This window comes from Merops nubicus, unplaced genomic scaffold (genome assembly GCF_000691845.1).
Source record: "Merops nubicus isolate BGI_N331 unplaced genomic scaffold, ASM69184v1 scaffold20245, whole genome shotgun sequence".
Taxonomy (NCBI): Eukaryota; Metazoa; Chordata; class Aves; order Coraciiformes; family Meropidae; genus Merops; species Merops nubicus.
Genome location: NW_008611837.1, coordinates 77,857 through 92,857, shown reverse-complemented (window position 1 = coordinate 92,857; position 15,001 = coordinate 77,857). Strand labels below are relative to the sequence as shown.

General features: G+C 42.4%; 1 protein-coding gene across 1 annotated transcript in view; it reads left to right on the top strand.

The window, feature by feature from the left end:
- Positions 1-9,378: 9,378 nt before the first annotated feature.
- Positions 9,379-15,001, top strand: part of NOTCH2 (notch 2) — a gene marked incomplete at its 5' end in the record, with an annotated part of 76,749 nt that continues 71,126 nt past the window's right edge. Inside the window, one exon of the mRNA XM_008941361.1 lies at positions 9,379-9,460. Coding sequence (XP_008939609.1) covers positions 9,379-9,460 — 82 coding nt within the window. The remainder of the gene's footprint in view (positions 9,461-15,001) is intronic.

The window sequence follows — 15,001 nt, the reverse complement described above, 5'->3', positions numbered from 1 at the left end:
CGAGCGTTCGAGGTGCTTTGGTTCCAAAACACGGAGGAAAAAGTCTGCTGCTTTCCATCGCTTGAAACGCCTGCGCGTCGCGTTCCTTCCCGCCTCTTTGTCGGGGGCATACCAACACACAGCCAAAGAGCTTCGGCGTCTCCTTCGCCTTTAATTGCTAATCGGTTCGGGCGCGACGGAGCCGTGTGTGCGCGGCTGGGGAAGCTGCTGCTTTTCGTCACTCCTCCCCGTTGTCCGTTGGCATTTGCAGTCTGTTTTGCAGCTGGGCTGGAGAACACAGTCCAAAGCCTTAACTGGTGGGTTCCGCTGGATTTCATGCCTCTCCTGGCAGCATTCCTCCCCTGGAGTAAAGCACGTGCAGCCCTGCAGCACATAGAGATCTCGAGGACCGGCAGTCACTGATTACTTACCTGACTTTTCACTTTTCCTTCCTTTTGCTCCTGAGAGGCTGCATCGCTCTTCAGATGACTTGTTGAAGAGTGCAGCCATGGGAGAAAGTGGTAATGGATGTTGTTTAGTTTGTGACTGAGCAAGATGCTGATAACTTCAGCAATTTTATTTTTTGATATGGTTGGGAGTGACAGCCAGCGTCTGCGGAGTCTTGACCACTGGTGCTGTCTTGCATGCAGAGTAGTTGGGTTAATCAATCTATCTCTTTTGACTTTGAAGTGATTATTATTTTTCCCCTGGGAATTTTTTTTTTTCCAGTAACCCCCTCTGATATCTGACTTAGTTTTACTGCTATGTTGCAAGAAGATGGTTTGAGTCAAAAAAAGCTACTTCTCGAGTGTGTTATGGCTAGGTTTGCTCAAAAGGAGATGGATAAATAAAGGTTCTTTCAAGGGTAGGTGTGTTATAAATTCAGAAATACGCTTTCTTGGTAGGGTAGAAATGTGGTACATAATAGGACCGTTATTTCTGGAAATGACTTGCACAGTTTAATAAGAAAGAAAAATACTATTTTTGCAGAGACTAAACATCACATCCACTTAGTTTAACTGCACATTCATACTAGCAACTTACCAGCTTATTGCTAGCCCTACCAGTTCCTTCCCTGACAGGGTGGAGAGGAGAAGTAGCTGTGGTATTGCTTGTTTTCACTTGACTGGGTATGGATACCTGCTGGGCTGCTTGAGGTCCTCCCATGCTGTAGAAGTTTTTGGTGTTGTGGGTGAAATCTCTTCCCAGCACTAAACAAAAGCAGTTGTCAGGGATGATAAATCTAGACCAAAAATGACTCGTGTCATTCATGAGATACTGACCTGCATCTGGTTCTTGGGAGCGGGAGCTGTGGCTTGAATTAATGGGAAAGGGAAAGATGAAGTCACCGAAAGGGTATTTTCAGGTGCATATTCAACTGTCTTGATGCTCTTGTGCAAGAGAGGGCAGGTATCTGATGTCAGCCCTCTTGGTCAATAAATAGGAGGCTCCTGGATGCGCTAAGTGCTACGGTTTGGACTGCTCGACTCTGCCTCATCATGCAAGCCCAATGGTGTAGCAACTTGCTTTTCCAGTTGAGCCGTTGTTTGGTTTTGCAAAAGGCTGCAGTTGAAGTTGCAGTAAGCTGGGGTGGGGCAGCAACACCTGCGCTTTGGGTGAGGATACTCTCCTGATAATTGCTGTGAACGATTTGCTCCTCTTCTGATCAGACAGTAGTGGGCGAAACGGGAATCCTCACTAGTAAAGCCCACCCTAATTACCCGCTGTCACTCCTAATACCTGTGTTTTGCTAAGCCCAGTTCCACCAGGTCGCCATTGGCTGTCAGCCTGTATTTTGAACAGGTTGCACTAGGTGTTTAATCCAGAACAGCACAAAGGTGGTATGCCAATGTGGCTGCAGATCTTCAGTGTTCAAACGGTGAAACTTTTGAAGACTTCAGATAAAGCTGACAATGCCGGGCTGCTTGATACAGATTTGCTTACAGAAGAGCAAGTTTTACTTGATCTTTGGAAGGCGTTACTGTCTATCAAATTTGTTCTTATCAGAGATGCTGATTTAGACTTTGAAAAGGGAGTGTGATGAGAATCTGCCTCACTCACATCACTTCCTTCAGGGCATCACTTAGTCAGATTAGAAATACGTGAAGATCCTCTCACTGACGTTCTCAGGACTTGAATCCTTGGGAAAAGAGGACATGTGCCAATGGTGGCATTTGGCATTTGAATCTCTTACAGTGGGTGTGGTGGGTTTTTTCAGCTTCCACAGCTCGCTGCCCTCCTCCCTCTCTCATTTTGGGTGCCTCGCTGCTGTTGCAATAAGTGGATATTTGTCTTTGAAAAGCTCTAGTCTTGTTCTGTTCCCGAGAATGGGAGAAGCTGTATCTGTGCTGTGAGAGGGGACTGGTGGCTGAGGTTCGAACCCAGGGCAAGGAGTAGGTGTAAGAGCAGCAGCAGGACTACTCTGGCAGCCTGTTTTTTTCTGGAACTGAGAGTCTTACTTAACATCGAATCCAAACAGTCACAATTTGTAACTCTAGATGTAACATTAATGTTTCTTTAAGTTAAATGTTCCTTTAAGATTGTAGCCTTGGCTAATGACTATAAAGCCAAGGAGTGATACAGTGATTATTAATTCTCTCCTCTCCTTAGGGACACATTAGGGGAATGTCATCCATGTTGGGGCAAAAAGAGCTTTCCAAAGCATCTGTGTTTAAAAGGTTCTGTTGTAGTTATATTCTTAGTTGCTGTGAATTGACTCTGAAATCATGCTGCCAACAGAAGCCAAGGGCTGTCGGTGCCCATCTAGAAGAAGCGGTGCTTACATCGTTCTAGACACGGTCATCTGAGAGTTGCAGAAATAATCGTGCGTTCTGTTTAGAAAATAGTCTGTTCCTAGGGCACATGTCCTTTTTTTTTTTTTTAGACTGCTATGAGGATGAAAAAAGAGCTTTGTATCTCAAAATGGCACGGGTGCCTGCTGTTTGTTCTGTGTGGCAAGTCTTCCTCTCGTTTCCCTGACATCACCCAGGATGGCCGCGGAAGCGCCGCTCGGCATAAGCAGCGTTTCTGCACAGGCAAACATGCTTACTGCTCAAATTAATAGAGATTTAGTGCTGGAGAATGACAGAACACTTTGGAGAAGATGGGAGCATGGCTCCCGTCTGCCAGATTGCCATGGAAACACCAGTACCTCTTCAGCTCTCTAATTGCCTTCCCTACTTTTTTTTTTCCCCTTAAACTTTTTTTTTCTCCCCACTAAATGCTTTATGCTTGTCTGGATTTGGGGCATTTTGGCTTTGTTTGTAAACCTGAAAAGAGGGGAAGGCAGGGAACAGTAGCTGTGTAAGGGAATGGAGAATATGGTGATTGACAGAATTTTGAGCTCGATTACGAGTTCATCCTGAACTCGATGTATATTCTAACTTGAGCTTCTATCAGTAGTTTTTCAACAGGAATAGTGTCACACAAAGTGTTGCTGCATCTGCTAGAAATATGCATCCTCCTGCAGCTTTCTAGGCCAAAGACCCCGAGGACAGAAAGACTTCAACTCTGTCTGTGAATATGCACAACAGTTCCCAGCTCTGTTCTTAGAAGGCCCAATTGGTATTTTTTGCTGGTTCCTAGATGTTCAGAGGAGAGATTTGATGGCAGGACAGGCAGTCTTGTGTGTCTGGGAGCTAAATGTAGCTGGATTTGCTGTTGGCACTCTCAAATAAAAAAAAAAAAAATTATGAACTTTAAAAGTGAAATTTCTTCTTACAAGCTTATTCTTCTGCAATCCAGTTAATTTTTTTTTTTCTTGCAACTTTTGTTTACTGTTATCTGGAGAAGTTAGTGAACGCAACCAGTTCAGATACTGGAGTTTTCTCTCCCAAAAGGTACAGGACATTGGCAGAGTGCCTTCACACTCCTCTGAGCTCTGCTCAGTTTCTCAGTTGATGAGTCTTGCATTATCCAATTGATTTCAGGCTTTTGTGTGTAAAAACAGTGGAGATGTCTTAATAATCCAATTAAAGCATTTTTACTTTGCAGACTATTTGCCTTCTAGACAAGCTTTGTCCTTAACTGCTACCCTTCATGAAGTGCAAACTGGTCAGCTTGTTTAAATTCCCTAAATGTTATCAACTCCTAAATCTGAGCTGCATGTAAGGCTTTATCACTTTTCCACAGTAAGTTTCTACTAGTTTGCTTCCTCCCCCCTCCATGTGGCTGCCACGGGACAATCTGTTCTTAAGAAAAAGAGAAAAATCTGTTTTTATATTTTCAGTTAGGACTTATTTACTAGTGGGTTCTTCCCTGGTACATAATCTCACTGGAACCGTAATCTGTTGAGGTTAGTGAATAGCGTAATTAGTTATCACTCTTTTGTGGTTTTCCTCCAAAATTTGGTTATCTTTGGTATTCTCTTCGTGTGTGCAGTACTTCAGAGCTTTCTCAACAGCTGTTTGTGTGGTTCAAGGTGCTACTGTCGAAGGATTTTGTCCCTTTCTGCACACTGAGGACCTGCCAGTCTTCCTCTAGAATTGTACCTCACGTTTCAGCATTTTCTCTTAGCTTCTTTTTTCACGCTCTGTTTGTCCTGAAGGGAATGAGAAGCTGCGTTTTGCTCCACTGGAATTTGAGACCCCTTGACTAGTAACGTAGCTGGTGTCTCTGACCATGCCAATGGTCTTGCGTAAGGATTGCCCATGAATCCTCTGTTGCTGCTGTTTCAGGTCTTTGAATACTTTTTCCTCCTTTCTGTTCGTATAAAACAGGTAACACAATTGAAATGACAGACTGTTTCTCATGAATGTCAGTTGAGACGGAAAATCCACTGACTACATAAAGGTTATTGAAACCTATTTTGTCCTTTAGTTTTCTTTCTAGCCTTTAATGTATTTTTAGCCTGACTTTATTTTCTATGTTTAGCTAGATTGTTCTCCACCTTCTCACGTGAGAGAAGTTTTGAACCTGTGGTCATTTCAACTAAATAAGACAGAGGTCTAGGTTTATAAAAGACACAGAATTTCTGTGACCTTAATGGAAAATTTATGGACAGAAAGAGGAGAAAGAGACCAATATGGTGTCCTCCCATGGAGAAAGCTGTACTGGCAGCTCAGCTCTGCCAGAGTATCGCACTCACCTGACTTACAGTAAAACCTTTGGTCAGAGCCTGCACCTTCTTAGATGCAGGATAATCGACCACAAAGCTACAGGAAACGTAGCTTATAACGTCTCTTCCTTACACCATTAATTGTTTTGGTGTTTTGTGTTCTTATTTCTGTTTGACTTTTTCTGAACTTGTGGTTGAGGAGTTTATTGGCGTTACTTTCCTTTCAGTATTTACAACAAAGCCCTCTCAAATTTTCTCTGGTTATGGCTGTTCCCCTATAGCAATATTCTCTGCTGAAAGCTGAACTCTGACACTTATAGCTTCTGATCTTAGTCATTCACTATTTCTTTTAATTTTCTAGTCTAGAGAGTACCTGAATTTATACTAGGGAGATGAAGTATGGAAACCAAATCACAACTTCTAGATCATCTTGGCATTCTGAAGAACAGTGAGGCAGAAACAGAACTTTTCTTTTCCTCCTAGATTTACTTTAACTGTGTATTCAACCAAAAAGATTAAACCTGGGTGAAGTTGTGTGCCAGTGAAGTGAGAGCTTTGAGGGATCTGGATGCTGAGAATCACAGCACTTCCTGCAAGCAATTTCTTCAAGCAATACTTTCTGCTTGTGCTCATGTTATAGCAGCAGCTACCTATTTTTTCATTCTGGCTTTCAAAAAGTTTCCTTGTAGCCTAAACATCAGGTTATAATCTGTTTCAGTGCAGGCATGTGCAGGGGTTTGTGTAGACTCTAGGCTGGGTAGTATAGCTAATAATGTCAATCTCACACGCATTTGGAGCCCTCATCTGAAAAGTCTTCCAAGCTTGGCTATGACACATGCTAGAAATTGGATTCTTCTTTCATGAAGTGATGGCCTGCCCACTTCATGAGAAGCCAGTTTTTCAGTTACGTTGGGGAGTTTTCGGATTCTACTCAAAAGGACTGATAAAAATCACAAGGCAGTTCAATATATTAAAAAGCCATGGGATTTCCCCGCGAAGACCTGCTGGCATGCCAGAGCAAGCCCTCCACCCACCGAGAGTGGAGGACTTGAAATGTCACTGTTTGTGCTTCGTCTGGGCTATCTGAAGAAGCTTCTGATAACCTTGGTGGTTTTGGCAGGCTGGAGCAAGCCCAGAAACCCAACAAATAATTTACTGTTGCTATTTTTCTAAACATGGAAGGAAACTGCCAAAAGCAGCCTGCTAGAGCCTTGACTGCATGCTGGTGCTACCTGTATATGGCCCCTAGAAAAATACCTCTCCTTTCAAGATGAGGCTGTGTTCTCTTATGCTGTACACACCAAAATATTTCCAGTTAACATAATGCATGTAGTGAAACATGGTTTTTTATTCTAGCTAAGGTAGAAGGGACAGTTTCTGGTACGGTTAACTCTTGAGCGCAACATGGAGTAGCAGAAAAGCAGCTTTTGAAGTAAGTCCAGTTGAAATGCCTGGGGTTTTGCATGTGTTGTGAAATTGTTAAAGATATGAAATACAGGAAGACTGTGCTTTGTGCACAGGAATGCTAATTTTACTGTGAGAACTTCAGTCTTCAATTTCCCTTGTGATTTCTTATTTTAAAGAGAAGTGGTCATGTTACTTTTTAATGCTCATTTTAATATAGAATATGGTTACATTTACATTCACTTCAGGTTTAGTTGCATTTTGGTGTATTTCTGTTTGGCCTGTTGTAGTCTAAGCAGAAAAAGTAGTGGAGTCTTTTTGCTTTTGTTTTCATAGCTACTTTCACTTCTAAATTATGATATACAAAGTATATATTTAGCTGCCTTTGTGGCCCCATTCACGATGTCTCTCTGTTAAAGAATTCTAAGGACCAGTAGTAGTTTAATGATGTGCTAAACAGCAGTTCAAGGCAGGACTGATTTGTCAAAAACCAGGAGAAAATTAATCATTACTTCACTAAAGCCTCTCTGCTGTGTCTGGTTTTGGCCTAGTAAGCTAAACAGGATTCACTGATTCGGATCCTGACCACGACCCCAAAAATTGTCACCGTCTTGTTCCCTGCTGTGCAGTTGTGCGGGGAGGTGGTTTTGGCCAAGTACTAGTTAAGCTTTTACTATGTGCGTTACAAAATCAACTGTCTGCTCAGTTCTCGCTGGGGATGCGGGTACTCGAAGAGATTACAAAATTGTGTCTGAAAGCATGGGCACAAAGGAAATAATCCTTTTGAGTGTTTGCTTCACTGGCTTGATTGGTGTGAAAAGAATGAAAAATCAAGGTAGCGAGATGAGAATGCAAAGTCTGCTTCCCCTCCCCGTTCTCTGAAATGCGGTAAGGCTCATTTTAACCTTCCTCCCTTTCCCTGGAGCAACATAGGTAGTAAGAGAAGCCCAGATTCTTACAGATCCTTCTGCAGTTTCTCTTCAACACAGTGTAACTGGAGCTAATTTTCGCTCTGAAAACAAGCTGCTGTAGTGTTAGACAGAAGCAGATGAAGTTCGCAGTTGAAGCTTCATGGGTGTTGCTGTTAAATGGGATAAAAATTGTCAGACAGGTGCAAGTCAGTGTAAGCAGTTCTGCCTGCCGTGGGGGGGAGTGCCGTGCAAAATCCCTGCTAATATTTCTGTCGCTTAGTAACCCTGACCTCAGGGGTTATCTGGAAGGGGCTCAGTGTGGAATTTTGTTCATTTCCTGAGAGCCCTGCAGAAGCAGTGCCCTCCAAGTGCCCCTTTTTCAGAAACTGAGTTAACAACAGCGGGCATGCTCATGCTGTGGGAAATCCTGATAATTTTCCTGGGCAACTGGGTTTAACTGTGCTCTCTGTAGGTGCAAGTGTGGAACTCTCCTGTACTACATTGTAGTGCATGTGGCCTGTTTACATGCTTCAGGGTTATTGAGAAACAACACTTCAAGCCCTGGATAGCAGTACTGGGGTCTGTTCCAAGTTGTCTAATTGCTAGACTGAATTTTGGACTGGTTGCAGGGAGAACTGCAGTGGGACTGATGCATTAACTCTTTTATTTCTGAGCCCCATTCCTTAGTCACCAGCATATAGACCTTGGTGGTGGTTTGGACTAGTTTTCTCTGTTGCCCCTTGCTGAATTCGTATTGAAAATTTAATAGCTCTTGGGGAAAGGAAAGCCATCCTTGGAAAATCAGGCAATCTGCCCTACAGCAGCTGAGATACAAGTGGGCAGCTGAGGCAGGTGGATGCTATTGATGCCTCTAGGTACCTTTAACTGAGATTGTTTAAATGCTTTCCCAGATGCAGTAAGGCTATTGAAATAGGTTAGGTAAAGGCATGGAAGTACATGTGGGTTTTTTGGCCAAGTAACAGAAGTGGAGGCTGGGAAGAGTTTATGACTTCTTGGTGTATGGATAAGTTTTGGACAGGACTCAGATCTTCTGGTTCTGAGAGCTTTATCCACTAGTTTGATGCTATTCAAACATCAGGCTGCGGTCTAGGTGGCCTGGCCTAATTTTTGTGGTTCTAGAATTCCGTCCACCCCAGCAGGGTTTCCATAGTTCTTAACCTTCTGGTCACTTTGGAAATAGCCAGGATGTGCTGCTTCAGGTCCCCATGAAAAGATGAACACTTGCCAGAGCTGGAGCTGATATATTGGTTCCATCAGAATGGGCCTTGCTAGAACTTCCGGTAGACTTGGATTTAAAAATTTTCCAGCCCTGACCTGTGTCATACCCGATGCCTTTTTTAAAACATAATACTGAAAATGTCAAGCTTGAGCTACTAAGTATCTCCTCATTAGAAATACCAAATTCTTTGCTGAAAGTCTGGAACATCTGTTTTCACCTGCTCCCAAACACAATCCTGACCGAAATCAGTGCCACAACAGTAATGTTGCAGCAAATTCTGGAGAGCTAGAAATGTAGAGCAGGTGAGCTTATGAGGGACATAGGCCCCTATTTCAGTGCCAAGTGTCCCCTGAGGTAGTAGAAAAGCGGGAAATAATTTGAGACAAAATATTGTGAAAGAAGGCTTAGGAGTAGTGTCCTCTTTGAGAGAATTTCAGTCCAGAATGTTCATCAGAAAGTAGTAACTGGTGACACTTAATTTAAAATACACAAGTGCTGGCATGGATGTCCTCATAGCTTGCTGAGATTACTGCATGCTTTGCTTTGAAAATCCACTTAAAAGAAATTATGGGAACTTTTTAGTTGCCTGATGAACAAATCTGTATTTGATTCTTCTTTTGGTCTGGCTCTTTTGATGCTGCCAGAGGTTAAATTAAACTATGTGATAGAGTCTTCGTTTTTGTTCCAGTCACAAAAATTTTCTACTATAATATTTTCCCCAAAATATGCTAATGAAGCTTTGACATGACATGCTCGGCTACCAATTTGACTGTTTTCTTTTCTTTCAGCTTTGCAGTGTATGGATGATTCAAAGCCATGTGTTAATGAGGGAAGGTGCATTCCATATCAGAATGGTACTGGATATTGCAAGTAAGTTGGTTTAATTTCTAATCAGTTTAATTACCAGTTGTCTTTCATTCAGAGTCCTAGGCAGAAAGGAAATGGAAAAGTTAAGGTTTTCTTATTGGGCACATTCAGTGTAACTGTTTTAGCACAGTTGATGTTTCCTCATGATGAGTTAGTTCTTATGTGCCAGCTTTTTGTAACATAAGAAATCTGGGATTCCTGTTCAGACTTTCAGGTTTGGATTCTGTTGGTTTGCTTTCTTTGCACTAGGTTGGGAAGGGAGGGCAAAGCAACCAGAGGAGTAAGACTCCCTACCTTGATTCCAGACCTATGTGTTAAATTGAAACTTGTTCTCCATCTTACAGCTTGCCTTGCTTTATAAAGCTTCAGACTGAATTTAAACATTTTTGTGGTGTTTCAGAACTGCTCTGCACTCTGAATTGTGCCAGTTCCCTTCCATGTGCTGGGGAACAAGTAATACGTGGGAGCTACAAAAACAGTCTGACAGACTCCCAAACACACATTCACATTTTTTTCACATTGTTTTTGGTAAATGTTGACACCAATCTTCAGTGGTGCCTTCACTTTGCTGCTGTGTGGAAACTGATCAGCAGGAGCTTTGGTAGGGTATGTGGTGTCTAGAGAATATCACATCTGTTTAAATGCGCTTCACCTTTTTTTTTTAAATGAGGGGTTATTTTGAAAAAAGACATTGCGCCTTGTTTGTAGGGTTAATTTACTACTAGTAAATGGATTATTTTCTAAACCTTGTTGTCTTCATCAGTGCAAGTTGTGCCATTTTTCCATCATGTTAAATCCCTCTTAATGCTAACATTCTTTAAATATTAGTGAATTTTGTCTTCTTGATTTAGGTTGACTATTGCACAGTTCCATTCTTCACCCTTTTCTACACTTTCGCCTTCCTTGGCCACAGCCTTTAGTTCTTACTGTTAATGAAGTACACCAAACTCAATATACTTAAATTGCACCTGTGGCACACAAAGGGGAAATCATAATCTAATTTGAGGTTCTTCTCGGTTTCAAATCAATACCTGATGTGCAGAAGGGCCATAGAAAGGCAAATATGTAACTTGTGTTCCCTGGTGTTTTTTCCAACTTTGTAACTATTATTGCTTCCTAGTTTTTTCCTTTCCATGGCTTTCTATTGCTGTTAACAGAAACAAGCTGCTCTTTTGAAAAGAAAACTGTCATCTTTCCCACTTTTCACTTGTACTTAAATGCTGAAACAAGAATTTGTGACGTTGTTAGGTCTTTCTGACGTGTACTTAAGCATGCTAGTCTGGAGCCAAAGTATGTGGGTCATGATGAAGGTGGTAAACAAGGCTGGTATTGATGTTGGTGCTGCTTGTACTTCCCTAAGAATCTTTTCTCAAACTTTCTTGTTCCTCTTAACCATGTTTTAGACAGAAAAAAAAAATTGTGTAGTTGGTTCATCTGATCAAGTTGGTTCAGAATTTGTAGGGCAATCCAGGATCTTGATACATATCCCTTATCACAGTTGCAGCTTTGACCACTCTTAATTTATTTTTTTTTTTTTACTGTGTGGAGTTGTTTTTAATTCTGATGCTGTCTTCTTGCAGGTCTTAAGCCAACCCCAACCTCAAGTAACAGCTTGGTCCCTTTGTAGGTGCCAGAGTACTTGAAAAGGCTAATGAAGGCCTGTATACAGAGATTAATATGTCTGTTTTCTAGTTCTGTCTCATTAACTCTGTTTTTTTTTTTCAAAAAGGAAGGACAAAATAGCAAAAAAAACCAAAAAAAAACCAAAAAAAAAACAAACAAAAAAAAAAAACAACTCAATTGTTGAGATTTTACCTTTAGCAGGCTGATTCTTAGCATCCTGTTTTGGTTTTAACTTTTTTTTTCTTTCCTGCACTATGAGGAACTCTGAATAGGGGAACTTCATATCTGCTGTAGTAACTTAAATGACTTTCTGAATTTTTCATGGCAGTAAGGGTGTAAATGTTTTGTTCAGGAAACTCAACTTATTACTAAAACAAGTGGCTTGGCTTCTTGCTCTGCAGGATCACTCACTGATGAGCTAAGTCTCCACCCCTTCCACTTTTTTCAGGTTTTCTGCAGTGCTTCCTCTGCTGGGCAATAAGTTATTATCATAGACTCTCTTCCTCTTTCTGTACCTCTGTTCTTGCGTGTGGTCAGTCCATCTAGTTAATCTTGCTGTCTGTAAGAAACAAGCAAACAGCTGAAGAGAGAACCTGCATCAGAGGTAACCATAAGTGAGTGAGGTAAGCACTGATAAGCAAAATATATAGATACTTGACAAAGCAGCAAGTGACAGCAGTGCTGGAACAGCTTTCTTTGTCAGAAAATCCTGCAGTGTCTGTTCCATTAAAAGAGAAAGCTAGTTTTCTGCTAAGAAAACTTTATTCTGGGGCATCTGGCTTCTGTTATGGGAACAGCAGTTGTGACCCTGTAAGGAAATCGGAGTTGGATCTTTATCAGATTGCTCTTGCAAGTGCCCTTTAAGTAGCTCTGTTCCCCTGGTGATGCTGTAGGCCAATGGCTGTCATTTTGTGGCACTGTTTGATAGAAATACTGACCTTTTTTGACCTTGATTTTATATTTAGAAAATTACACATTCCTGTATTTGTGTCTTCCAAGGTCAGATTTTGTTTGAGAGCTCTTTCTACATGCCGTCAGTGAGTAGTGTGCTGAGGACGCAGACGCTATTCCAAGGAATATGGCTGTATCTGCAGTAGCATTATGAAGAGGCTCCTGTCATTCCAAGCTTTCTGGGTGCTGCTTTGACAGAAGGCAGTTTCAGTTTCGAGCTGAGCTGTGCATTGCATTGTGGTAGGGGGGTTCTTGGTGATGTGTTTTTTTTTTTTTTTTTACCCTCAGAGCATCTCCAGGCAGACTTCTGCATGTTGAGGTGTTAAGCATGAAGGAGCTTTTTGGCATACTCTCATATCCAACAGAGAAGCAGGATAACAGTTGCTTGTGGCTTAATGCTGATTGTGAACATCACAGGAAAACCCTTTCTTGTCTCCCTGCTGCTGGATGACCGGGAAGGTAACAGTAGGAAGAGTCTGGGAGGATAGTACTGCTAACTTGCAGTATTTCTGCAGTTGCAGGCAGGCTGGGAAGGTGTGGGTACAGGGAGCTGTTTCAAGGACAAGCACAGCAGAGATTTTGGCAATGCTGCCTACCATTTACTGAATGCAAGACTCTGCTCTGCTGTAGGTGGATGCAGGATTGGGCAGTCCCTCTGTGTGAGGAGTGGGTCTGGGCCCTGAAGTGGAGAATACTTTAACTGGTTTCCCCATGTTTGAAAGCTGTGGCCTTTCCAACCTTCCCTCCCATGTGTCCCAGTGACAGGGAGAAGAAGCAAGACTGTGCCAGGGAGAGAAACAGAAGTGAGAAGGAAGTGAGTTGGAGTAGGGGTGCTCCAGGATTTGGGGAAGAAACGGGACCTTGCTACTTCTTGTGCTTTGTAGGTTTTCAAGATTGGAGTTTTGATCTTTGGACTGTTGCACATGGTTTGTCCGGAAGGGATATTGGTACTTCTGTATGAACAAAAGTACTGCTCTAACTCTAGTCTTTTGTTTGGTCCTGATGTTAAAAAAAAAAAAAAAAGGAAAATAAATAGGTACAGTGGCAATGATGGCTTGTTCACTCTGCTTAGTCAAAAGTGGAGACTGCTGAATTAGGCTGATGCCAAAAGGACAGTCTCCTTTGGCACATCCTTTCATGCCCAAAGCTGTCGGGTTCTGTGCAGCTTTGTGTCCTTCTGTGCCTCTTCAGTGAGCAGTGTGTTTTTTTCACCATGTGCAGAAGTTTGTGCTCAATTTTATGTGGTAAAGTTTTTACCTCTTAACTGCAGGGTGGCAACAGGAGCACCTCAAAGCAGCAATGGCATGGCAGTACGGGGCTTTTTATCCCAAATCTAATCCCCATTAACTCCCAACCCTCTAGCCAGGTTTTTGACCTACCTTTCTTTCCAGCTGTATCTTTGTAAATGAGATTTAACTAGGATTTGAGAAGACTTCTGGGACTGAGGATCTTAGACTAGAGAACTGCTTCTGAAACTGCAGCAGATATCTTCTTGGGATCTATCTCAAGAGACTAATCATTCCTAGACCAGTGAATGGGGAATACCCAGAGGAGGCCTTGTAGCAGGATGAGGTCTGAGAGTTTTCCAGAAGAGGCTAAATGCAGAAGTTGAGAAGCTGTCCCTTTCTGAGAATGGGCTGCCCTTTCCTGTTTCCTTCTGTGCCCTTTCAGAAGTTAAAGGAGACCCTAGAGACCAGGGCAGAGGAAAAAGGGGAGAGTACACACACTTACAGTTTCAAGTCTGGGAACAGAATGGTGATTTGAGTCACTCAGCCAAAATTTTCTGTTGTGATTTGGTCTACCTGTGCAGACCAAAAGCTGTTCAGAGCTCCAAGGGTGAGGAAAAGCTGAAGCAAGCCTTGCCTGTTGAGCCTTCGGTTGCCCCTCGTCGCGCTGTGGAGCGGGGCGCTTGCTGTGGCCCAGCAACAAGAGCTGTGTGCTGCTTTACACACAGCCGAGAGCCCGGAATGGGCCCGGCCCAGCCCAGAGTTTGCATTCAAAGTATGACGCATAAATGGGAGCCTTGAGACATGGGAAAGGAGCGTTTGTAAAGCTAACCAGAGAATCCTGTTCTCCCTCCTGAGAGGAGGTGTAGGTGTGGGAGTCAGAACCCGAGAGCCAGAGGCAAGTCTGGTTAAAATCTGTAGCAAAATCTCTGAGACCCTTCTCGCGTTAGTCATCACATTGTGTTTTCCCCCAACTCTGTTAAAGTATCTTCCAATAAAAGTGGAGGGAGTGCTGGATTGGGGGGGAGCAAGACTACTAGGAAATTCTTCCCCTCGTGTTTTAAATTAAAACCATCTGCCTCCTTCTGTGCATCTCCAGATGATATCACTGGGCCTGAATAGGAAACTCCCATGAAAATCAAACATCTGGAGGACTGGCTAAAATAGTCTATAAGGTGCATTTGAAGAGACTATCCTATGAATGTGCCTAAGCAAATATAGTACAGGGAGTGAGGAGTTTTTTCCAGCACACCAGACATATTTTCCAGGAGTCTTTTGAAAGCAAGAGAGAACTAAGTATAGGGAGGTAACTTCAATGGGGTTCTGCAGCAGAAGAGCCCAAAAATGCATCTTTTGTGAGTCTTCTACTTTCACTTTGTAGCATTTTGTTGTTAGAGTGAATGCAGCTTTGTGGATCTGTAGATACTTCAGATTTGGAATACCTTCATTTTGTTTTTATGTCTCTTGTTTAGTTCCATGAGAGCCTGAGCTAAGGCAAATGCAGGCTGGAGCTGAAAAGGAGGAGAGAGAAAGGAGAGAAAAAAAAAAAAAAGGGCTGAGCTCTGACTAAAGTATTTGTGCTGGAAAGTAGCCCAGAGAGAGTAAAGGAGAAGCTTTAATTAGAAGCAGCTGCATAGCTGATGCAGCCCACAGGACATTTTCCCATTTCAAACTCTCTAGCTTTCAGAAATCCTGATTTGAATTAAGTTATATGTGAAATTTGTTCTTAAAAGATTAAATTCCT